The sequence below is a fragment of the Arachis ipaensis genome, chromosome B4 (assembly GCF_059453495.1).
Source record: "Arachis ipaensis isolate K30076 ecotype BB chromosome B4, ASM5945349v1, whole genome shotgun sequence".
Classification (NCBI taxonomy): domain Eukaryota; kingdom Viridiplantae; phylum Streptophyta; class Magnoliopsida; order Fabales; family Fabaceae; genus Arachis; species Arachis ipaensis.
In genome coordinates this window covers 107378847-107403427 of record NC_142439.1, presented here as the reverse complement: position 1 = coordinate 107403427, position 24581 = coordinate 107378847, and the positions used below count along the sequence as shown (strand labels likewise).

Below are 24581 nucleotides of genomic sequence, written 5' to 3'. Positions count from 1 at the left end.
TATAGAAATAATGACCCAAATAAATTTCTAACACCAATGAAAATAATGCAATGAATGAAAGTATGTAAATAAACTAGAATGGAGGTGAAGGAAAATAAGAAAGGAAGAAGAAAGAAATAAGAAAAGATAAAAAATAAGGAATAGAGAAGAAAGGATGAGAAAATTGGCTGATCTGGATATCCTGTGCGCCGCTTGTGACGCGGACGCGTGAGTGACGCGGTCGCGTGGTGCGCAAGAAGGTCAAATGACGCGGACGCGTGGGTCACGTGATCGCATGGCCTGTTTTGTGCGATTAGCGCGAGTTCAGCCTCGCGGTCGCGCAACTCTCTGTTCGAAACTCTTTTTGCCAAAATTCTGGGTGACGCGATCGCGTGGGGCATGCGATCGCGTGAGTGGCCATCATGGGGATATGACGCGGACGCGTGAGGCACGCGTTCGCGTGGTGAGGCTTGGGCTACCAACATGAGTCCAGCCCAACTCCAGCTCAACTTTCGGCCATGCACCTGGTTGACGTCGATTTTCAAGTCACGCGGCCACGTGGGGCATGCGATCGTGTGGGAGGCTTGTATTCCCCTGCGACACAGACGCGTCAGCGACGCAGTCGCGTGGGACGAATTGTGCCACTGGCACGCCTCCAGCCTCGCTCCAGCGTGACTCTCTATTCGTTTTTATTTTCTCTTCTCTCCTTGCGACGCGGACGCGTCGCAAATGCGGTCACGTCGCGTGCTCGCTTTTTTTTTTTATAATCTGAAAAATGCAGAATGCAGTGTTAATATGAATGTGATGCAAAACTCCAGGTTCAATATAACAAAATAAAATAAAATTCAAAATAAATAAAACTAAGTAATGAAAAGGGAACGATCATACCATGGTGGGTTGTCTCCCACCTAGCACTTTTAGTTATAGTCCTTAAGTTGGACATTTGATGAGATTCCTGCTATGGTGGCTTGTGCTTGTACTGATCCAGGAATCCCCACCAATATTTGTGATTCCAGTAACCTCCGGGGTCCCAAACTAGGCATGTAAAACCCTTGAGCAGCTTCAAAAAGATTCTTAGGCTCCCAGGGTGTTGGATGTCAGAACAGATTCCAGGATCCCAAATCTTGCTTTTACACCCGTCTTTGTGTTGATTATCATGATTCCATCCGGGTAGCGAGCAATCTGAATTCTCACTAAAGCGGTCAAACAACTTCCTAGACCCATTCAGTTGAGCTTTACACCAACCTTTGCGTTTAAACTTAAAGCTTGCAACCATAATGAACCTTGCAGGACAATTCTTTGACCATCTTCCTCTTACTCTTAATGCCACAAAGAGCTCTAAGTTGACCATCCATCTCCAGTAGCCCATATTCAAGTGGAATTAGGAAGCTAATGGATATGGATTTTACCCACTTGAATGTTGTGAAGGATGATGGCAACTTAGTGGGAGGTATTTTTAATGAAATTGCAAGTTCCACTCCCTTATGCTCTTCTCTGATAATTACCACCTCTTTGCAAGCTTCTTCAATTTCAACCTCTTCCTCTTGGCAGCTATCTTCCAATTTAATCTCCTCTTCATTGCTTTCCAAGGGTATGGGAGGTTGTGCTTCTTCTTCTTGAATCTCCATCTCTTGATCAACCTCTTCCAAGTCTTCAACTATGATATGCTTTGGAGGTTGTACACCCTCCTCAGCATCAATTTCAAACGTCTTGGAAGGGGGTTCTATGATTGGACTTTCCCATGGAGGTTCTGCATCTCCTAAGTCTTCAACTACTTCTTCTTCTTCTTGAACAATGACAGTGTCTTCTACTTGTTCTAGTACGAATTCATTCTCTGTCTCGTCCACTGGGGTTTCTTGTATTTCCTTCATGCTACGCTCTTCACTAGACTATCCACATGGGACTGTGGCTGATCCTTGTGTATTTAAGTACCTAGAAGCCCATTGAATTAATGCTTGCCCCAGTTGTTGAGTGGTTGCCTGAAATCGATCCACTGTTTTCTTGAGACGATCCTTTGCCTCTTGATGCACTCGGCTTTCATAAGTAGGATCATAGTGCTCTTGGATTGATGGATATGGAGATGATGAATATTGAAGTGGTGGTTCTTGGGAGTAATTGGGTTGGAATTGGGGTGGTTCTATATATGGTTCATATGGGTCATAAGGTGGTTGGTATGGTGGTTGAGGGTTAGGGTCATATGGAGGTGAATGGCGGAAAGGGGCTTGTGAGTGTGGTGGTCCAAAGTTGTGTTGAGGAGGTTCATAGGCATATGATGGTGGTTGTTGATAGTCCATTGGAGGTGGTTGTTGCCATGAGGGTTGATTAAATCTTTGTGGCTCCTCCCATCTTTGATTGTTCCAACCTTGATGCCTGTTCTCATTGTAATTTCTTCTTCCTGCAACATAATTGTAACCAGACTCATAGCCAAAGGGGTGAGAGTTCATAGTAGTAAATAAAAGTTAAAAATGAAAATAAAAATAAATTTAAATTAAAAGGTTATTTAAATTTTGAATTTGAAAATTAAATTTTGAAATTTAAAATTTGGAAATTTGAATTTTGAATTTTTGAAATTTGAATATTTGAAATTTGAAATTTGAAATTTGAAAATTTTTAAATTTAAATTTTGAAGATTTTTAAATTTGAATTTTTGAAATTTGATTTTTGAAATAAGATAAGATAAGATAAAAATTTTAAAAAATAAAAATCTGAAATATTTTTTTTTATTATTTTTTCCGAAAAAAATTAATAAAAAAATATTTTTGAATTTAATAAGGAGAGAGAAAAACAATAAAATGACACCAAATTTCAAATTTTTAGATCAAAACGAAGAAAACAACTAAGAACAGCTTGAAGGTCAAGATGAACGCAAAGAACAACTTGAAGATCAAGATGAACACTAAGAATAAATTTTTGAAAATTTTTTTAATAACTAAATAAAAACAAATAACCTCTTAATTTATGAAAAAGTAAAAATAAAAACAAAAATAAAAACAAATAAACAAACAAAAAGCAAAAAAATATTTACAATAACCAATAATAAGGCACACGTTTGCAATTCCCCGGCAACGGCGCCATTTTGATGTTAGGATTTTTGCCAGTAAAGAATGTCATAAAAACAGTCGCGTTGTAGATATAGTCTCTAAACCGACAAAAATCCCTTCGTACAAACGTTTTGGTTGTCACAAGTAACAAACCCCTTTAAAATTGATAACCGAGTATTTAAACCTCGGGTCGTTTTCTCAAGAAATTGCAGGGAAGTATGTTCTTATTATTGGTTATGAAGATTGTAAAATTGGGGTTTTGAGAAATTTGGAGTTTGGGCAATGGGCACAGATATATTTAAATGATAAGTAAAATAAATAAATGACTGTAAACTAAACTCTTGGCAAGGTAAGAGAAATTGAAAGTCCAGACCAAGTTATCCTTATCAATGATAATGAAAATTGAATCTTAATTCCACTTAGTCAACCTTTAATAAAGTAAAGGTAAGTCAGGGGATTATTTGGTTTGATCTTCGAATCCTATTTATTTCCTAAGAAAAGATTGGGATTATTGAAGTTCAATTCAATTGGCAAGATAACAATTAACAATTATGCTGTTAAGTTGGATAACTCCTGAGTTACTGATTTCTTAACTAAAACCAAAAGGGAAAAAGTAAATCTATTGGAATAAAGATGTCTTCAGATGGGAAGCAGTAATCATGTAAATAAAAGAAAGCAATATTAAACTGAAATACCTCAAATTGCATTAACAAAAGAACTTAAATCTGACATAGACATGCATGGAAAAAAAAATAAAAGAACATTGAACCTGAATTGAGAGTCACTCCTAAAATTATGAGAAGTCCTAAATCCTAATCCTAAGAGAGAGGAGAGAACCTCTCTCTCTAAAAACTACATCTACTCATAAAATTATGAATTATGAGAGCCTCCTATGTATGGATGCGTTCTCCTACTTTATAGCCTCTAATCTGTGTTTTCTGGGCCGCAAACTGGGTCAAAAACAGTCCAGAATTCGCTGGTTTCGAATTTTGCCACGCTGGATTTCCATCACTGCGATGCGGCCGCATAGATCACGCGGTCGCGTCACCTAGCTTCAGGGGAACTATAACATATTATATATCAAATCGAAGCCCCTGACGTTAGCTTTCCAACGCAACTGGAACCGCGTCGTTTGGACCTCTGTAGTTAAAATTATAGCCGTTTGAGTGCAAAGAGGTCAGGCTGGACAGCTTAGCTAGTTCTCCAACTTCTTGTATTCCTTCCATTTTTGCATGCTTCCTTTCCATCCTCTGAGCCATTCCTGCCCTGTAATCTCTAAAATCACTTAACACACATATCAAGGCATCTAATGGTAATAAGAGAGGATTAATAATAAGCAAATATAAGATCAAAGAAGCATGTTTTCAATCATAGCACATAATCAGGAAGGAAATATAAAACCATGCAAATAGTATGAATAAGTGGGTAAAGAGTTGATAAAATCCACTCAATTGAGCACAAGATAAACCATGAAATAGTGGTTTATCATGCATGAAACTAACAAACTGTGTTATTGGTATTTCTTTGACCTCATGCATTTTCTCTTGGGAATAGGTCCGAAAGTCTGTCAAGCTGAAGATCATGAAGAAAATTCTTTTTTTTGGGTAATACATTAAATCAAGGAACAGCTAGGGGTATGTACTTTTTTCCTTTAAATGTTAATGTCCTTATCATTCTCTAGGACATCATTCTAGCTCTCTCAATTTTCTATGTTTGGATAATCATAGGCCCTTCTTAATTTTTCAGCAGTTAAAATTTAATTTAATTCTGTTAGATCTTTTCTAACATAAACTTACAGTTTATGGATTACTTTTTATTTATTTAATTTATGCAAGATCCGCAATTGGATTCAAGTTGGATAGTCTTTTAAGCTTACCGACACTCGTGCTTCTAACAATAAGATGACACTAATGCACTATCTTTGCAAGGTATAATAACAATTGCACTAAAGGAATATATCATTTGATCACTTACCTTCTTTCCATTTTGCTATTTTGGCTCTAGGTTCTAGCTGATAGGTCGCCTGAACTGCTTGACTTCCACTTAGACCTTGTAAGCCTGGAAGCTGCAACTACGGTTGGAAAAAGAAAATTATTCAACTACTAATTCCTAGTTTGGTTGGTTTATTGGTCCTGTTTCACTTTGTTCCCCTATAAAACTGAGCACATATCTCCTCCTCTGACTTCTTGCAATGATATGTGTGTCACATGAATTAAGAGTTAACTCACTTTAGAAGTATGCTATTAGTGATCAATGCTATTACATGAATTAAAAAAATAATAATTATTTAAAAGTTTCAAAACATTAGCATCTGTGTGTTCTATTTTATTGAGTATAAAAGTTAACTCTCCCTCTTGTTCATAATATGATACGTTCTCTCCATGCAAAACACGAGATCCTTTTCAACACTGACATCCATTTTTGTATTCGGTATTCTTTTTCCTCTCATAAAGTGAACTAATAAAGCGCTCATGGATCAACGCATTTTTCGAACATCGATGTGGTATGTCCTTCTTTTCCTAATTCCATAGTTTTTTGCTTGCATTTAATTGCTATGGCTGGAAATCATATGTTGCTGGCTTTATTAATACTTTAACACTTGAGTTGTATTGCTATGGCTGAAAATTGTTTGTGAAATTCTGGTTGTTGTATTTCTGATTTTGTGCAAACTAGAAACATAGGATGACTTGGTATATATGAATTTTTCTCTATTTTTTCATTCATCTGCCGATAAAAAGCAAATAATACTAGCTATGGTTATAGACTTATAGTATTAGTATTTTCAAATTAAAGTTATTAGTTTTAATTTAAAAAAATGTTACAACAGCAGATATAGTATGTATAACATGATAATAATATATTAAAATTTTAGCTTTTAGGTGTTATTCCTAATCATGTTCTATATGTTGCTGCTACATGTAGTAGTAGTAGTTGGAGGAGTAATAATTCAAGATTGACTTGTGTAGGAGAGTTCAACTTTTTAAATGTGAAGAGAATAGGGAAACTTTGTGGTAACAGTTCTGATTTTGGCATTGTGGGAGGTAGGGAATTTTTGTCTAGCTGCTAGGGTGATGATTTTTTAAATTATAGCTCTTTATCTTATGGTTTATAGCTTATGCTTTTTTGATCTTTGAATTCTAATTTTGGATTTGTGAAACACTACTATGCATTGGTGAAACTTGTACACGGTACAGAAAGGATTAATGATATCAGTCATTGATAGTTTTGAGTCTGGTTTTTTAATTTTTATAATTGTGAATGTCATTATAAATATTTTTCTAATTACTTTTCTATATAATTATGCAGGATAATATTGAGGATGATGATAATGAAGATTAAGTTGATTATTATTGTGGTTTATTGGCTAAGATAGAGTAGTGTTGGGAATGGATACATGTATAGTTGACTAATGACTTTTATTAGAAGATACTTATGTAGGATATAATATTTTAGTTTTTTATAGAGTATTAGTAGTAAATTCTAAGTGATATCATAGTTATTTTGATATGGCTATGTTTATTTTAATATGAGATGTATGAATATTTAAAATTAACATTATTCTAGTACTTTTGGATCATCATTATAAATATATTTTGGTTACAGATAATTTTTATTATTTAAAAAAAATTATTTAGTATAATTATGTATTTATTTTTAGTTTATAATATTTAACTCATTTAATTAAAAATGCAGAATTATTATATATGTAATCATAGTATTAAATATTATGTTGTATTAATAATTATTAAAATATTATATATATATAAAATAAAAAAAATAATAAGGGACCTAAGGCTACACTTATATACAGTAGCTATAGTATACAAAAAAAAAACGAGGGACCTAAGACTACACTTATAAAAAGTAGCCATGGAATATAATGTGGCTACGCTTGACAGGTGATGCAATAGTGTTGAAAAGCGTAGCCTATTCTAGTAAAAATGGAAGCTGAAAAGCGTAGCCTTTGGTCCTGCACAGCATCACTTGAAAAGCGTAGCCTATTCCTAAACGCCAAAAGCGTAGCCCTTGGTGCAGAAAAGCGTAGCCTTTGAGAATAGGCAACGGCCGAATAGGAATCACCCCAAAAAGCGTAGCCGTAGCCCAAAAATCGTAATCGTAGCCTAAGGCATCATTTTTTTTCACTTTTGGCTACACTTTTCAAGTGTACCTGAATGGGTGTTTTTCTTGTAGTGCCTTGAGGCATCTCAGGGATTTCATGGTGGGGAATTTCCTCATGCTCTTGCTGAGGTCCAAGATCTCTTGTTTGCTCCATCCTTTTCTTAGTGATGGGCTTGTCCTCTTCAATGAGGATGTCTCCCTCTATGTCAATTCCAGCCGAATTGCAGAGGTGGCATATGAGGTGAGGAAAGGCTAACCTTGCCCATGTGAAGGACTTGTCAGCCACCTTGTAAAGTTCTTGAGGTATAATCTCATGAACTTCCACCTCCTCTCCAATCATGATACTATGGATCATGATGGCTCGGTCTATAGTAACTTCAGACCGGTTACTAGTAGGAATGATTGAGCATTGAATGAACTCTAACCATCCCCTAGCCAATGGTTTGAGGTCATGCCTTCTTAATTGAACCGACTTGCCTCTTGAGTTAATTTTCCATTGAGCTCCTTCCTCACATATGTCTATGAGGACTTGGTCCAACCTTTGATCAAAGTTGACCCTTCTTGTGTAGGGGCATGCGTTCTCTTCCATCATTGGCAAGTTGAACGCTAGCCTTACATTTTCCGGACTGAAATCTAAGTATTTCCCCCGAACCATGGTGAGGCAATGCTTTGGATTCGGGTTCACACTTTGATCATGGTTCCTAGTGATCCATGCGTTTGCATAGAACTCTTGAACCATTAGGATCCCGAATTGTTGAATGGGGTTGGTGAGAGCTTCCCAACCTCTTCTTTGGATCTAAAGTCGGATCTCCGGATACTCATTCTTTTTGAGCTTGAAAGGAACCTCAGGGATCACTTTCTTCTTGGCCAAAACTTCATAGAAGTGGTCTTGATGGACCTTTGAGATGAATCTCTCCATCTTCCATGACTCAGAGGTGGAAGCAATTGCCTTCCCTATCCTCTTTCTAGAGGTTTCTCTGGCCTTAGGTGCCATAAATGGTTATGGAAAAACAAAAAACTATGCTTTTACCACACCAAACTTAAAATGTTTGCTCGTCCCCGAGCAAAAGAAGAAAGAAAGTAGTAGAAGAAGAAAAAAATGGAGGAGATAGGGGAAGAAGATGTATTCGGCCAAGGAGAAGAAGAGAGGGTTGTGTTGTGTGAAAATGAAGAAGGAGTGGGGGGTTTATATAGGAGTGAGGGGGGTGTAGGGTTCGGCCATTAGGGTTGGGTTTGGGAGGGAAATTAGTTTGAATTTTAAAGGTAGGTGGGGTTTATGGGGAAGAGATGATGGATGTGAGTGGTGAAGAGGTGATGGGAAAGAGTGATTGAGGTGATTAGTGCAGGGTATTTGGGGAAGAGAGTTATGAAAAGGTGTGAAGAGGAGAGAAGAAAAAGTTGGGGATCCTGTGGGGTCCACAGATCAAGTGGGGTCAAGGACTTAACATCCCTGCTCTAATTAGGCGTGTAAAACGCCCTTGCTGTGCAATCCTGGCGTTTAACACCAGACTGCTGCCTGTTTCTGGCGTTAAACGCCCAAATGTAGCTTGTTTCTGGCGTTTAACGCCAGACAGATGCTTGTTTCTGGTGTTAAATGCCAGCTTGGTGCCTGTTTCTGGCGTTAAATGCCAGACAGATGCTTGTTTCTGGCGTTTAAATGCCAGACTGCTCTCCTCCAAGGTGTGCTATTTTCAATGCTGTTTTTCATTCTGTTTTTAATTTTTCAGTAGTTTTTGTGACTTCACATGATCATCAACCTAATAAAAAACAAAATAATAAAAAGAAAATAAAATAGATATGATTAAATAACATTGGGTTGCCTCCCAACAAGCGCTTCTTTAATGTCAATAGCTTGACAGTGAGCTCTCATGGAGCCTCACAGATAATCAGAGCAAGGTTGGAACCTCCCAACACCAAACTTGGAGTTTGAATGTGGGGGTTCAACACCAAACTTAGAGTTTGGTTGTGGCCTCCCAACACCAAACTTAGAGTTTGACTGTGGGGGCTTTGGTTGACTCTGCAGTGAGAGAAACTTTTCATGCTTCCTCTCCATGGTTACAGAAGGAGATCCTTGAGTTTCAAACACAAGGTTGTCCTCATTCAGTTGGAGGACCAACTTTTCTCTATCCACATCAATCACAGCTCTTGCTGTGGCTAGGAAGGGTCTTCCAAGGATGATGGATTCATCCTCATCCTTCCCCAGTGTCTAGGATTATGAAATCAGCAGGGATGTAAAGGCCTTCAACCTTTACTAACACGTCCTCTACTTGTCCATAAGCCTATTTTCTTGAGTTGTCTGCCATCTCTAATGAGATTCTGGCAGCTTGCACCTCAAAGATCCCTAGTTTCTCCATTACAGAGAGTGGCATTAAGTTTATTCCTAACCCCAGGTCACATAGAGCTTTCTCAAAGGTCATGGTGCCTATGTTACAGGGAATTAGGAATTTACCAGGATCCTGTTTCTTTTGAGGTAATTTCTACCTATCCAATGCATTTAGTTCATTGGTGAACAAGGGAGGTTCATCTTCCCAAGTCTCATTACCAAATAATTTGGCATTCAGCTTCATGATTGCACCAAGGTATTTAACAACTTGCTCTTCAGTAATGTCTTCATCCTCTTCAGAAGAAGAATACTCATCAGAGCTCATGAAGGGTAGAAGGGGATTTAATGGAATCTCTATGGTCTCTAGATGAGCCTCAGATTCCTTTGGTTCTTCAAGGGGATACTCCCTATTGGTCACTGAACGTCCCAGGAGGTCTTCCTCACTAGGATTCACGTTCTCCTCCTCCTCTTTGGGTTCGGCCACATCATGTAAGGCTTTGGCCTTGCACTCTCTTTTTGGATTTTCTTCTGTATTGCTTGGGAGAGTACTTGGAGGGATTTCAGTGATTCTTTTACTCAGCTGGCCCACTTGTGCCTCCAAATTTCTAATGGAGGACCTTGTTTCATTCATGAAACTCACAGTGGCCTTAGATAGATCAGAGACTATATTTGCTAAGCTAGATAGATTCTGCTCAGAATTCTCTGTCTGTTGCTGAGTAGATGATGGAAAAGGTTTGCTATTGCTAAACTTGTTTCTTCCACCATTATTAAAGCCTTGTTGAGGCTTTTGTTAATCCTTCCATGAGAAATCTGGATGATTTCTCCATGAGGGATTATAGGTGTTTCCATACGGTTCACCCATGTAATTCACCTCTGCTTTTGCAGGGTTCTCAGGATCATAAGCTTCTTCTTCAGAAGATGCCTCTTTAGTACTGTTGGATGATTCCTTCAATCCATTCAGACTCTGAGAGATCATATTGACTTGCTGAGTCAATATTTTATTCTGAGCCAATATGGCATTCAGAGTATCAATTTCAAGAACTCCTTTCCTCTGAGGCGTCCCATTACTCACAGGATTCCTTTCAGAAGTGTACATGAACTGGTTATTTGTAACCATGTCAATGAGTTCTTGAGCTTCTGTAAGCGTTTTCTTTAGGTGAATGGATCCACCTGCAGAATGGTCTAATGACATCTTTGATAATTCAGACAGACCATCATAGAATATATCCAGGATGGTCCATTCTGAAAGCATGTCAGAAGGACACTTTTTGGTCAGTTCCTTGTATCTCTCCCAAGCTTCATAGAGGGATTCACCTTCCTTTTGTCTAAAGGTTTGAACATCCAGTCTAAGCTTGCTAAGCTTTTAAGGAGGAAAGAACTTGGCTAAGAAAGCCGTGACCAGCTTATCCCAAGAGTTCAGGCTGTCTTTAGGTTGAGAGTCCAACCATATTCTAACTCTGTCTCTTATAGCAAATGGGAAAAGCCTAAGCCTGTAGACCTCGGGATCAACCCCATTGGTCTTAACAGTATCACAGATCTGTAAGAATTCAGTTAAGAACTGAAAGGGATCTTCGGATGGAAGTCCATAAAACTTGCAATTCTGTTGCATTAGAGAAACTAATTGAGGTTTCAGCTGAAAATTGTTTGCTCCAATGGCAGGGATTGAGATGCTTCTTCCATGTAAATTGGAACTAGGTGCAGTAAAGTCACCAAGCATCTTCCTTGCATTGTTATTATTTTCGGCCATGTCTCCTTCTTTTTCGAAAATTTCTGTTAGATTTTCTCCAGAGAGTTGTGCTTTAGCTTCCCTTAGCTTCCTCTTCAGAGTTCTTTCAGGTTCAAGATCAACTTCAACAAGAATGTTCTTATCCTTGTTCCTGCTCATATGAAAAAGAAGAAAACAGAAAAGAAGAGGAATCCTCTATGTCACAGTATAGAGATTCCTTTATGTGAGTAGAAGAAGAAAAGAAATTCAAACACAGAAAGAGAGAGAGGGTTCGAATTTTTAAGAAGAAGAGAAGTGTTAGTAGATAAATACATAATTAGAAAGAGGTGAGAGAGAAGAATTTTCGAAAAATAAATTAAAATAAAAAAATATTTTTGTTTTTAATTTAAAATTAAAATTAGAATTCGAAAATTAAGAAAGGAAAATTGAATCAAATTAAATTAAATTTAAAACAATTAGTTATTTTAAAAAGGAATTTTGAAAAAGAGGGAAAGTATTTTCGAAAATTAGAGATAGAATTAGTTAGGTAGTTTTGAAAAAGATATGATTGAAATAGTAAACTTTTAAAATCAAACAAAAATTCAAGTAGTTAATTGAAAAATATTTGAAAATCAATTTTTTTGAAAAGATAAGAAGTTAGAAAAGAAGTTAGAAAAGATTTTGAAATTGATTTTGAAAAGATGTGATTGAAACTTATTTTGAAAAAGATTTGAAAAAGAAATTTAAAAAGATTTGAATTTTGAAATCAAAGTTGATTACTTGACTAACAAGAAACTAAAAAGATATGATTCTAGAGTTTAAAGATTGAACCTTTCTTATTAGGCAAGTAACAAACTTAAAAATTTTGAATCAATCACATTAATTGTTTGTAAAGATTTTGAAAATCAATCATAAAGTTTTCGAAAATATAAAGGAAAAATTGAAAAAGATTTGATTTTTGAAAAAGATTTGAAAAAGATAGAATTTTTAAACTGAAAATTTGATTTGACTCATAAGAAATAACTAAATTTTAAAAAGTTTTGAAAAAGTCAACTCAAATTTTCGAAAATTTATGAGTAAAAAAGGGAAAGATATTTTTTTTATTTTTGAATTTTAACAAGAAAAGAGAAAAACATCAAAAAGACTCAATGCATGAAAATTTTGGATCAAAACAAAGGAAACATGCAAGAACACTATGAATGTCAAGATGAACATCAAGACTTATTTTTGAAAATTTTTAAGAAAAGAAAAACATGCAAGATACCAAACTTAGAAATTTTTTATTTTTTAGACACTATGAATGCAAGAATGCATATAAAAAACAAGATGCAACACACAACAAGAAAATCTGAAGATCAATCAAGAGGATTCATCAAGAACATCCTGAAGATCATGAAGAATGCAATGCATGAATTTTCGAAAAATGCACAAATTTTAAAAACATGCAATTGACACCAAACTTAAAATTTGACACAAGACTCAAACAAGAAACATAAAATATTTTTTTGGTTTTATGATTTTATTAAATTTTTTTTTCGAAAATTATTTTGGGAAAAATGAAAAAGAAGCAAAATTTTTTTTTTGTATTTTTTTCGAAAATAAGAAATAAAAAGCTTAAAATTAAAATAAAATTACCTAATCTGAGCAACAAGATGAACCGTCAGTTGTCCAAACTCGAACATTCCCCGGCAACTGCGCCAAAAACTTGGTGCGCGGAAATCGTGACGGTTCCATTCCTTGGTAACTGCGCTAAAAACTCAATACGCACGTTCACAATCTTAGTTCTTTGTCACAACTTCGCACAACTAACCAACAAGTGCACTGGGTCGTCCAAGTAATAAACCTTACGTGAGTAAGGATCGATCCCACAGAGATTGTCGGCTTAAAGCAAGCTATGGTCACCTTGTAAATCTCAGTCAGGCGGATTCAATTGATTATGGAGATTTAATAATTAAAAAGATAAATAAAACGTAAAATAAAGATAGTGATACTTATGTAATTCATTGGGTGGATGAACCCCCTTGCTCACCAAGGAACTAGATGACTTGACTAGGCAGAAATTACCTCTAAAGAGACAAGATTATGGAAGGTTCTCAATACCTTGTACCATAGGCACCATGACCTTTGAGAAGGCTCTGTGTGACATAGGGTCAAGCATAAACCTCATGCCTCTCTCTGTAATGGAGAAGCTAGAGATCATTGAGGTACAAGCTGTAAGAATCTCACTAGAGATGGCAGACAATTCAAGGAAACAAGCTTATGGACTTGTAGAGGATGTCTTGGTAAAGGTTGAAGACCACTACATCCCTACTGATTTCATAGTCCTAGACACTGGGAAGTGTATGGATGAATCCATCATCCTTGGCAGACCCTTCCTAGCCACAGCAAAAGTTGTGATTGTTGTTGACAAAGGAGAATTGGTCCTTCAAGTGAATGAGGACTCCCTTGTGTTTAAAGCTCAAGGATCTCCCTCTGTAACCATGGAGAAGAAGCATGAAAAGCTTCTCTCAATGCAGAGTCAAACAAAATCCCCACATTCAAACTCTAAGTTTGGTGTTGGGAGGCCACAACCAAACTCTAAGTTTGGTGTTAAGAGGATATCATCATGCTCTGAGTATCTGTGAGGCTCCATGAGAGCCCACTGTCAAGCTACTGACATTAAAGAAGCGCTTGTTGGGAGGCAACCCAATTTTACTTATCTATGTTAAATTTCTATTTTCCATTGTTATTTTATGTTTTCTGTAGGTTGATGATCATGTGAAGTCACAAAAACAATTGAAAAAGCAAAAACAAACTGAAAAACAGAATAAAAAATAGCACACCCTAGAGGAGAAGCCTACTGGCGTTTAAAAGCCAGTAAGACCAGCAGAATGGGCGTTAAACGCCCAGTCTGGCACCATTCTGGGCATTTAACGCCAGAAATGGGCAACAGACTGGCGTTTAACGCTAGAAAAGGGCAAGAAGCTGGTGTTAAATGCCAGAAAAGGGCAAGAAGCTGGCGTTAAACGTCAGAAATGGGCAGTAACATGGCGTTTAACGCTAGGATTGGCAGCAAAGGGCATTTTGCAAGCCTAATTGGTGCAGGGATGAGAAATTCTTGACACCTCAGGATCTGTGGACCCCACAGGATCCCCACCAACCTCAACTCACTCTCTCTCTTCTTCACACCTTTTCATAAAACTCTTCCCCAAATACCCTTCACCAATCACCTCAATACCTCTTCCCCAAAAACCCCTCTCCTATCAAATCCTACCCTCTTCTCCGTAAACCCCACCTACCTCACCATTCAAATTCAAACCACTTTCCCTCCCAATCCCACCCATACATGGCCGAACCTTACCCTCTCCCCACTCCTATATAAACCACTCTTTCCCCCTTTATTTTCACACATCTTAACACTACTTCTCCCCCTTGGCCGAAACACTTACCCCCTCCATCTCCATTATTTCTTCTTTCTCTACTCTCTTCTTTCTTCTTTTGCTCCAGGATGAGCAAATCTTTTAAGTTTGGTGTGGTAAAAGTGTGCTTTTTGTTTTTCCATAACCATTTATGGCACCTAAGGCCGGAGAAACCTCTAGAAAGAAGAAAGGGAAGGCAAAAGCTTCCACCTCCGAGTCATGGAAGATGGAGAGATTCATCTCAAAGGTCCATCAAGACCACTTCTATGAAGTTGTGGCCAAGAAAAAAGTGATCCCCGAGGTCCCTTTCAAGCTCAAAAAGGGTAAATATCCGGAGATCCAACATGAGATTCGAAGAAGAGGTTGGGAAGTTCTCACCAACCCCATTCAACAAGTCGAGATCTTAATGGTTCAAGAGTTATATGCCAATGCATGAATCACCAAGAACCATGATCAAAGTGTAAACTCGGACCCAAAGAATTGGCTTACAATGGTTCGGGGGAAATACTTAGATTTCAGTCCGGAAAATGTAAGGTTGGCATTCAACTTGCCAATGATGCAAGGAGATGCACACCCCTACACTAGAAGGGTCAACTTTGATCAAAGGTTGGACCAAGTCCTCATAGACATTTGTGAAGAGGGCGCTCAATGGAAGAGAGATTCAAGAGGGAAGCCGGTTCAACTAAGAAGGCATGACCTCAAGCCTGTGGCTAGGGGATGGTTGGAGTTCATCCAACGCTCAATCATTCCCACTAGCAACCGGTCTGAAGTTACTATAGACCGGGCTATCATGATCTACGGCATCATGATTGGAAAAGAAGTAGAAGTTCATGAGGTTATATCCCTAGAACTCTACAAGGTGGCGGACAAGTCCTCTACTTTGTCAAGGTTAGCCTTCCTTCATCTTATTTATCACCTTTGCAATTCAGCTGGAATTGACATAGAGGAAGACATCCTCATTGATGAGGACAAGCCCATCACTAAGAAAAGGATGGAGAAAACAAGAGATCCTACTCATGGACAAGAGCATGAGGAAATCCCTCATCATGAAATCCCTGAGATGCCTCAAGGGATGCATTTTCCTCCACAAAATTATTGGGAGAAAATCAACACATCCCTAGGAGAATTAAGCTCCAATATGGGACAACTAAGGGTGGAGCACCAAGAGCATTCTATCCTCCTCCATGAAATTAGAGAAGACCAAAGAGTTATGAGAGAGGAGCAACAAAGGCAAGGAAGAGATATTGAGGAGCTCAAGCACTCCATAAGATCTTCAAGAGGAAGAACAAGCCGCCATCACTAAGGTGGACCCGTTCTTTAATTTCCTTGTTCTTTATTTTCTGTTTTTCAAATTTTTATGCTTTATGTTTATTTATGTTTGTGTCTTATTACATGATCACTAGTGTCTAAGTGTCTATGCCTTAAAGCTATGAAAATGAATCCATCACCTTTCTTAAATGAAAAATGTTTTTAATTGAAAAAGAAAAAGAAGTGCATGAATTTTGAATTTTAAAACAGTTTAATTATTTTGATATGGTGGCAATACTTTTGTTTTTCTGAATGAATGCTTGAACAGTGCATATTTTTGAATTTGTTGTTTAAGAATGTTAAAATTGTTGGCTCTTGAAAGAATGATGAAAAAAAAGAGAAATGTTATTGACAATCTGAAAAATCATAAAAATGATTCTTGAAGCAAGAAAAAGCAGTAAAAAGCTTGCGAAAAAAAATTGTGAAAAAAAAGAGAAGAAAAGAAAAAAAGAAGAAAAAGAAAAAGCAAGCAGAAAAAGCCAATAGCCCTTTAAACCAAAAGGCAAGGGTAAAATAAAAAGGATCCAAGGCTTTGAGCATCAGTGGATAGGAGGGCCCACAGGAATAAAATCCTGGCCTAAGCGGCTAAACCAAGCTGTCCCTAACCATGTGCTTGTGGCGTGAAGGTGTCAAGTGAAAACTTGAGACTGAGCGGTTAAAGTCGTGGTCCAAAGCAAAAAGAGTGTGCTTAAGAGCTCTGGACACCTCTAATTGGGGACTCTAGCAAAGTTGAGTCACAATCTGAAAAGTTTCACCCAGTTATGTGTCTGTGGCATTTATGTATCCGGTGGTAATACTGGAAAACAAAATGCTTAGGGTCACGGCCAAGACTCATAAAGTAACTGTGTTCAAGAATCAACATACTAAACTAGGAGAATCAATAACACTATCTGAATTTTGAGTTCCTATAGATGCCAATCATTCTGAAATTCAAGGGATAAAGTGAGATGCCAAAACTGTTCAGAAGCAAAAAGTTAATAGCCCCGCTCATCTAATTAAGACTGATCTTCATAGATTTTTTTGGAATTCATTGCATATTCTATTCTTTTTATCCTATTTAATTTTCAGTTACTTGGGGACAAGCAACAATTTAAGTTTGGTGTTGTGATGAGCGGATAATTTATACGCTTTTTGTCATTGTTTTTAGTATGTTTTTAGTATATTTTAGTTAGTTTTTATTATGTTTTTATTAGTTTTTATTAGTTTTTAAATAAAAATCACATTTCTGGACTTTACTATGAGTTTGTGTGTTTTTCTGTGATTTCAGGTATTTTCTGGCTGAAATTGAGGGACCTGAGCAAAAATCTGATTCAGAGGCTGAAAAAGGACTGCAGATGCTGTTGGATTCTGACCTCCCTGCACTCAAAGTATATTTTATGGAGCTACAGAAGCCCAATTGGCGCGCTCTCAATTGTGTTGGAAAGTACACATCCTGGGCTTTCCATAAATATATAATAGTTCATACTTTGCCCAAGATTTGATGGCCCAAACCAGCGTTCCAAGTCAGCATAGAAATTATGGCGTCAAAACGCCAAAACTGGCACAAAAGCTGGCGTTTAACTCCAAGAAAAACCTCTACACGTGAAAGTTTCAATGCTCAGCCCAAGCACACACCAAGTGGGCCCGGAAGTGGATTCTGCATCATTTACTCATTTCTGTAAACCCTAGGTTACTAGTTTTCTACAAATAGGACCTTTTGCTATTATATTAGAGAGACTTTTGAACACACTTTTCATCTTTGAACTTGTATGTTCACGCTTTGGGAGGCTGGCCATTCGGCCATGCCTAGACCTTTTGTTCTTATGTATTTTCAATGGTAAAGTTTCTACACACCATAGATTAAGGTGGGGAGCTCTGCTGTTCTTCATGAATTAATGCAAAGTACTATTGTTTTTCTATTTAATTCACGCTTACTTCTTCTCTAAGATATACACTCGTTCTTCAACTTGATGAATGTGATGATCCGTGACACTCATCATCATTCTCACCTATGAACGCGTGCCTGACAACCACTTCCGTTCTACATGCAATCAAGCTTGAATGTGTATCTCTTGGGTTTCTAATCTAAGATTAAAACCTTCGTGGTATAGGCTAGAATTATTGGCGGCCATTCCTGAGATCCGGAAAGTCTAAACCTTGTCTGTGGTATTCCGAGTAGGATCTGGGAATGGATGACTGCGACGAGCTTCAAACTCGCGAGTGTTGGGCGTGTAACAGATGCAAAAGGATCAATGGATCCTATTCCAACATGATCGAGAACCGACAGATGATTAGCCGTGCGGTGACAGCGCATTTAGACCATTTTCACTGAGAGGACGGGAAGTAGCCATTGACAACGGTAATGCCCAACATACAGCTTGCCATGGAAAGGAGTATGAATGATTGGATGAAGGCAATAGGAAAGCAGAAGTTCAGGAGGAACAAAGCATCTTCATACGCTTATCTAAAATTCTCACCAATGAATTACATAAGTATCTCTATCTTATTTTATATTTTATTCATATTTTAATTATCAATCCTCCATAACCATTTGAATCCGCCTGACTGAGATTTACAAGATGACCATAGCTTGCTTCAAATCGACAGTCTCCGTGGGATCGACCCTTACTCACGTAAGGTTTATTACTTGGACGATGATGACAAGTCATCTTAGCCTAGTTTCACTAGCCTTTTTCTTTTGTTTTCAATTGAATTATGCACTTTCTTGAGCCATAAGCAAGCCAATTGGGTAGATTTTCATGCTTCCTTTGATTTAATCAACCATGTATGAATTCATGCTATTTCATGAGGTTTTATGCTATAATTGTCACATATTATGAAAGAATGAATATCTCATGATTTTGAGCATAGCTTTGATGTGTTTGGTTGATTAATGATAGGTGAAGAAAGCTTGGAGAAAGCTTGAAGCAAGAAGGAATGGCTAGGAGGAAGAGAGGACAAAAAGTTTGAGCAAAAGTTTGCCTCAAACTTTTGTGCAAACTTTTGGATTAATTGAAAACGAACCAGGGAGCAAAAAGCTTGACCAAAAGTTTGCCTCAAACTTTTGTGCAAATTTTTGGGCGAAAAGCTGGAGCAAAAGTTAGCCTCAAACTTTTTGGCAAACTTTTGGCATCACAAATCAACACCCTGGAAGAGCAAAAGTTTGCACCAACGTTAGCCTCAAACTTTTTGGCTAACGTTGGCGCATGAACAACACACCCTGGAAAGCAAAAGTTTGCGCCAACGTTAGCCTCTAACTTTTTGGCTAACGTTGGCGCCATGAGTGTGCAAGGGGAGGCCAACGTTGGTATCAGCAAAAGAGGGTGGCTAATGTGAAAAGTTGGAGTAAAAGTTTGCCTCAAACTTTTACTCAAACTTTTACTCAAGCTTTCATGATTCCAAACCCGGTTCAATTCGGTTCTTCTCCAAACCCCAAGAGCAATCAACCAAGGCCTCTATCAACCCAATTTCATCAAGAGCAAAGGCCCAATTGAAGGCTTGAAGACCATTTGAAGAAAGTTTATAAATAGCATAGGATTTAAGTTTTCGGAGAGCTTCCCTTTTAGTTTTCATAGAGCTTTCTTTTCGGGTTTGATTGGGGAGTTTTGTAGAGAGCTCACTTTTACATTCTAGCATTGTTGTTTTAATTCAAGAGAATTGGGGAAGAGAATTGATCTCTCTTCTTCCTTGTTCTTGCCCAGCACTCTTTAATTTTCTTGCTTCGGATCTTGGGTGGAGAATTGAAGAACTTCTGTTTCAATCTCACCTTGGGATCTTGTTTAATTCACTGCTTAATTGAATTTCAGTTTCGGTTAATTGCTTCTTCATCTACTTTCTCTGCAATTTACATTTCCTTTGCAATTACTCTTGTTGGATCTAGGAAGGCATTGAGATCTAGACTTGGTTATCTAGTCTCTTGAGTCCTGAGATCTAAATTCTCATTTTACTTTCTCTGTTTAACGCTTTTCATGCTCATTTACAATTCTGTTTTTAGATCCGGTTCAATCCAAGTTATCGTCTACTCCTCTGCTTGTTGAATTTTACTTTTCCTTGTTTAATTTCTGCAAATCCAATTCCCAATTCCCTTTACAATTCAAACCATTTACATTTCTTGCAATTTAAGATTCTGCAATTTACATTTCTTGCGTTCTAAGTTTCTGCCATTTAATTTCTTGTTCTTTAAGATTCAGCACTTTAAATTTCAGTTCTCTTTACTTTCATGCAATTCACCCACTCCCTTTACTTTCTGCAAATTAAATTCTGCAAATCACAATTCACTCAACCAAAACTTGATTCGCTTGACTAAATCAACCACTAAGCTAAAATTGCTCAATCCTTCAATCCCTGTGGGATCGACCTCACTCCCGTGAGTTATTATTACTTGATGCGACTCGGTGCACTTGCCGGTTAGTTTTGGGTGTTTTGGAGAAATTCGTTTTTCCACAAAAATATCCCATCAGACGACCCAGTGCACTTGCTGGTTAGTTGTGCGGAGTTGTGATAAAGAGTTGAGATTACAATTGTGCGTTCCAAGTTGTTGGCGCCATTGATGATCACAATTTTGTGCACCAGGAACTCAGGGATATCTTCCGGGAACACTTTTGGAAAATCTTTAACCACCGGTATCTGATCTAAGTTTTGGGCATCATCCAACGTATTAACAGCCAACAGAATATAATCCTGACACTCCTCCCCACTACAATGCACCATTACAGAGTTCAGGTAATACCCCGTAGCTACCACTGCTCCATTTTCTCCTTCCATTATAAACCGAATTTTCCGTTCAAAACAATCCAACAAAACCCGGTTCTTCGACAACCAATCAAACCCCAAAATCATTTCAAGCCCCACCATTGGTAAACAGATCAAATCATGCATAAACTATCTACCCTCAAGCTTGAAACCTACTTGTCTACAACCTGACCTAGTCATAACTGTTTGATGCAGAGTATGTACATGCAGATCAAAAGGTAACTCTAACACTTTCAAGCCTAATTTCTCAACTTTATCAAACAAAATAAACGAATGCGAAGCTCTAGTATCATATAATACAACTAAGGATTTATCACCAATTAGACATATACCTCTCATCAATGGATCTACCTTTGAAGCATCCTTGGAATTCACAGCAAAGACCCGACCTTCATGCTGACTCTGGCCCGCATTCTGATTCCTCCTACGAGTGCAATCCCTCGCAAAATGACCAGGCAAGCCACAGTTGAAGTACCCACCTATACCAATCTTGCAAGATTCATATAGATGAAAACGTCCACAACGATTACAAGCTAAATCCGGAGAACTCTTACTCTGATTTCCTCTCCCTTTGCCACGATGAATCTGGTCATATGTGTTCTTTCTGAAGCCTCCTTGACCTTGAGGCACATATCCTCCTCTCTTGAAGATTTGTCCTCTCGGATGAAGGAACTTGCCACGCCCACGACTAGAGCTCCCTCCATGAGTGTCCTTAGATGCCGCCACGGTCTTGGCATACTCCTCCACTACTCTAGCCTTATTCACTAAGTCGGAGAAGACACGGATCTCCATAGGAGCCATAGCAGTCATAATGTTATCCTTCAAACCCCTTTGGTACTTAATGCACCTCCAGCTCTCAAAAGTCTCCGAGTCACCCTGACACACCTGAGAAAACCTACAAAGCTCTTCGAACTTGTTGGTGTACTCAGCCACAGACATGGAACCTTGCTTCAACTGCATTAGCTCCATCTCCTTCGCTTCCCTTGCAGACTCAGGGAAGTATGTCTTGTAGAAAGCCGTTTGGAACACCTCCCATGGAATGTCGGCATTCTGAAGCTGTAGCAAACGACGCTCAGCTTGCCACCAGGGCTGGGCCTCTCCCGCTAGCTGATAAGAGGCAAACTCTACATATTGATTAAGAGGAACATGCTACGCCTGTAAAGCACACTCCATAGCCTGGAACTAGTGGTCCTCTTCAACAGGATTTGTGGACCCTCGGAAAGTTGGCGGATGAACCTTGAGAAACGTTGCTAAGGTCATCGTAACTACTCCCGTGTTATCGCCATTTCCCTCAGCATTATCATTGGCATTTCCTTCTCCATTCCCATTGCCATTCCCGCCGGTTGGCCTAACCTCTGCACAGCTTGCAGAGTCGCAGCAGCATTCACTTCCATGTTATTAGCAAGATTCGCCATTGCCGCCATGAATTCGGCATGGTTATCAGTTGGTTGCTCATTCCTACTCTCTGGTGTACGTGTTCGACCTCGCCCGCGAGTGGCCATGTAAGGTTCCTGTCTACACTAAACAATCGATATCAAGGTGATCAGTCTCAATATCAAGAGCCTAGTGCTTCAATTATCCCAAATAGGCACTCACAAAAAACATGCTATGCATATATCAAGTAGATAACCTAATAGTATCAAAGAAAAGACACACAGAGTATGTAATGAAGCAAAATTGGTCCATCCCTTAGGCTCACGAGGACGAACTGCTCTGATACCACTAAATGTAACACCCTAATTAGCCTAAGCCTTACCTCGCGTCGTAAAGCAAAGGTTAATCAGAGGTTATGACAGTTCTAAGCTCTTACGTATAATATATAGAAGGAATATAATAATCTAGAAGCTCGATGAAAAATATAGCTCAAAAATAGGATTTCAAAAGCACAAACCGTACTATCTTAAGGCATAAGAAACAGAAGTAATATAAACAAGGTAATAGTATAATAATATAATATCATAAGAAACTAGCCTCGACTTGTAGAGTTTAAGCCGGCTAGCCATATAAAGACCATATAGAAACCTGACCGTTTAACAACAGCTTATACAAGTTTTTCTCTCATAATACAAGCCTCTAGGCTAAACAAAATACAAAAGAGAGATGTATAAACAGATAACCAAAAAGACTCCAAAATAATCCAGGATCCTCCGCTTCTGTCACCATCCAATGCAACTCACCGACGTGGGTTGTGACCTGCATCTGAAAAACACAATGAAGATATGGTATGAGAACCGGAGGTTCTCAGTATGGTAACAGTGCCCAGTGATGTAGGATATAAGACCCCGGGACGCCAAAGGCAATCCTAAGCTACATATCCATCACAAGATTCAAGCTTAAAGCATTCTAAAAACAAATAAGCATAATAATAACCTCATCATAAATAAGTCGGGTGATCTATCTTAAGGGATTTCTATTCTAACCAAACACCGCTATCCCATAGCCTTCACCAACCTATCCTCCATGCAATCCCATCGCCACCGCCTTCCGAACCTTCTCAATCCAAGTAGAAAGCACAATTAATAACAATGCAAGTAATTCACAAGTAGAAGCATACAAGGCAAGTAGATCAAGTAAGCAAATAGGCATGTTATTCAACTAGGCATGCAAGTACAAGTCGGCAAAGCAAACAAACAGATAGGAAATGCATATGATGAATGCCTGCCCTACTGGCTGTGATATCACATTGTCGGTTCAACTCCCAACCCGACACATCTCCATGGAGACGTCACCCTTCGGATTTCTCATATGGGAACCCACGAGATATAGTGCCCAGATCACTGTCAATGTACCAGCGCCTGCATGCTTTATAGGTCCGAAAGGATGCGAGCAGGATACTCTTGTCACAGACCTCACATCTCAACGCAAGCGGGACGAACCACCGCCCTTACACCGCCACCACTACCTTGACAGGCGGGATCCAACTGTCGTCCCTGCCGGGCGCATAGCGTCTCATTTTCTCAGTAAAAATAATATTTTAGTGGTTTTCAGAAAACATTTTCAGTACACAGAGATCCATCGTCTCAATCCGAGTCCTCGACTCACCTCAACCATTGTCCCTTTCATAACTCAGTTTCCAATGTCAAAAGTTTATCATTCCTTATCTCATATATCACTCATCCTCCACCCAATGTCAAATCATTCTCAGCACGCCAGAAACCTAAGCCTCCATTTTCTAATTTATCATAAAATCGTGTTCTAACAACCTTAAGTTACATCCCTTATTCTAATACTCAAAATTAAGCCCAAAACTCTTAAAATGATGTTTTAGAAGCTTACAACCTTGTTGGGAAGGTAGAATAGTTGAAAAAAAACAAGAAAAGTTTAACAAACAAGACGTGTGTGGCCGCACAGGGGTGTGTGCGTGCGCACGCCCAGGAAGTTTTAAGATGTGTGCGTACGCAAAAGGGTGTGCGTACGCACAGGTGACAAAATTTTCAGAATCTGTTCACTCGCACAACTTATGCCAGTACCCCCAACAGACTGCCCTTCCTGACGTGTGCGTCCGCACAGACCTGTACGTCCGCACATACGCACAGGTTGAAGTTTTTCCTTGGATATGTGCGCACACAAGCCGTGCTAGCGCTGCCAACAGAACGCACTTCCCTACCTGTGCGTGCGCACAGGTGTGTGCGTCTGCACAGGTTGAAATATTTGTAGGGTGTGCATCCGCACGAGTGTGTGCACCCGCACCCGTTAGCGTTTTTTAACCCGTTTGGCCCAACTTCGGGCCAAACCTTTAAAATTAACACCCGGTTTTCCATTTCTAACATTTTCTAATGTTTTTTCCGGTTTTCACTTTTTCTCATGTGGTACCGGGCAGACTTGAACCGGTTCAACCGGTTCAACTGTCGGTTCGCAGTTTTTCACGGTTTTCGCAGAAGACACATTTTCTGACTCAGAAAAACCCACTGAGTCCAAAAATCACCATTAAATCCTCAAATTCTCACTCTAACTTTTCGGAATCTAATTTGGGCAAC

At 38.6% G+C, this 24581-nt stretch overlaps 1 protein-coding gene and 1 non-coding gene across 2 annotated transcripts; one reads left to right on the top strand and one right to left on the bottom strand.

Annotated features, from left to right (window-relative positions):
• The first annotated feature begins 10708 nt into the window (after positions 1-10708).
• LOC148568694 (small nucleolar RNA R71) lies at positions 10709-10816 on the top strand. Its single transcript, XR_015882775.1, has one exon. It is a non-coding gene; the product is annotated as a small nucleolar RNA R71 (small nucleolar RNA).
• Positions 10817-20733: 9917 nt separating this feature from the next.
• Positions 20734-21864, bottom strand: LOC148568693 (uncharacterized). Its single transcript, XM_088484748.1, has 2 exons — positions 21841-21864; positions 20734-21711 (listed from the first exon to the last, which is right to left on the bottom strand). Exons 1-2 carry the CDS (start codon positions 21862-21864, stop codon positions 20734-20736), a joined length of 1002 nt encoding a protein of 333 aa, XP_088340874.1.
• Between the last annotated feature and the right edge of the window lie 2717 nt (positions 21865-24581).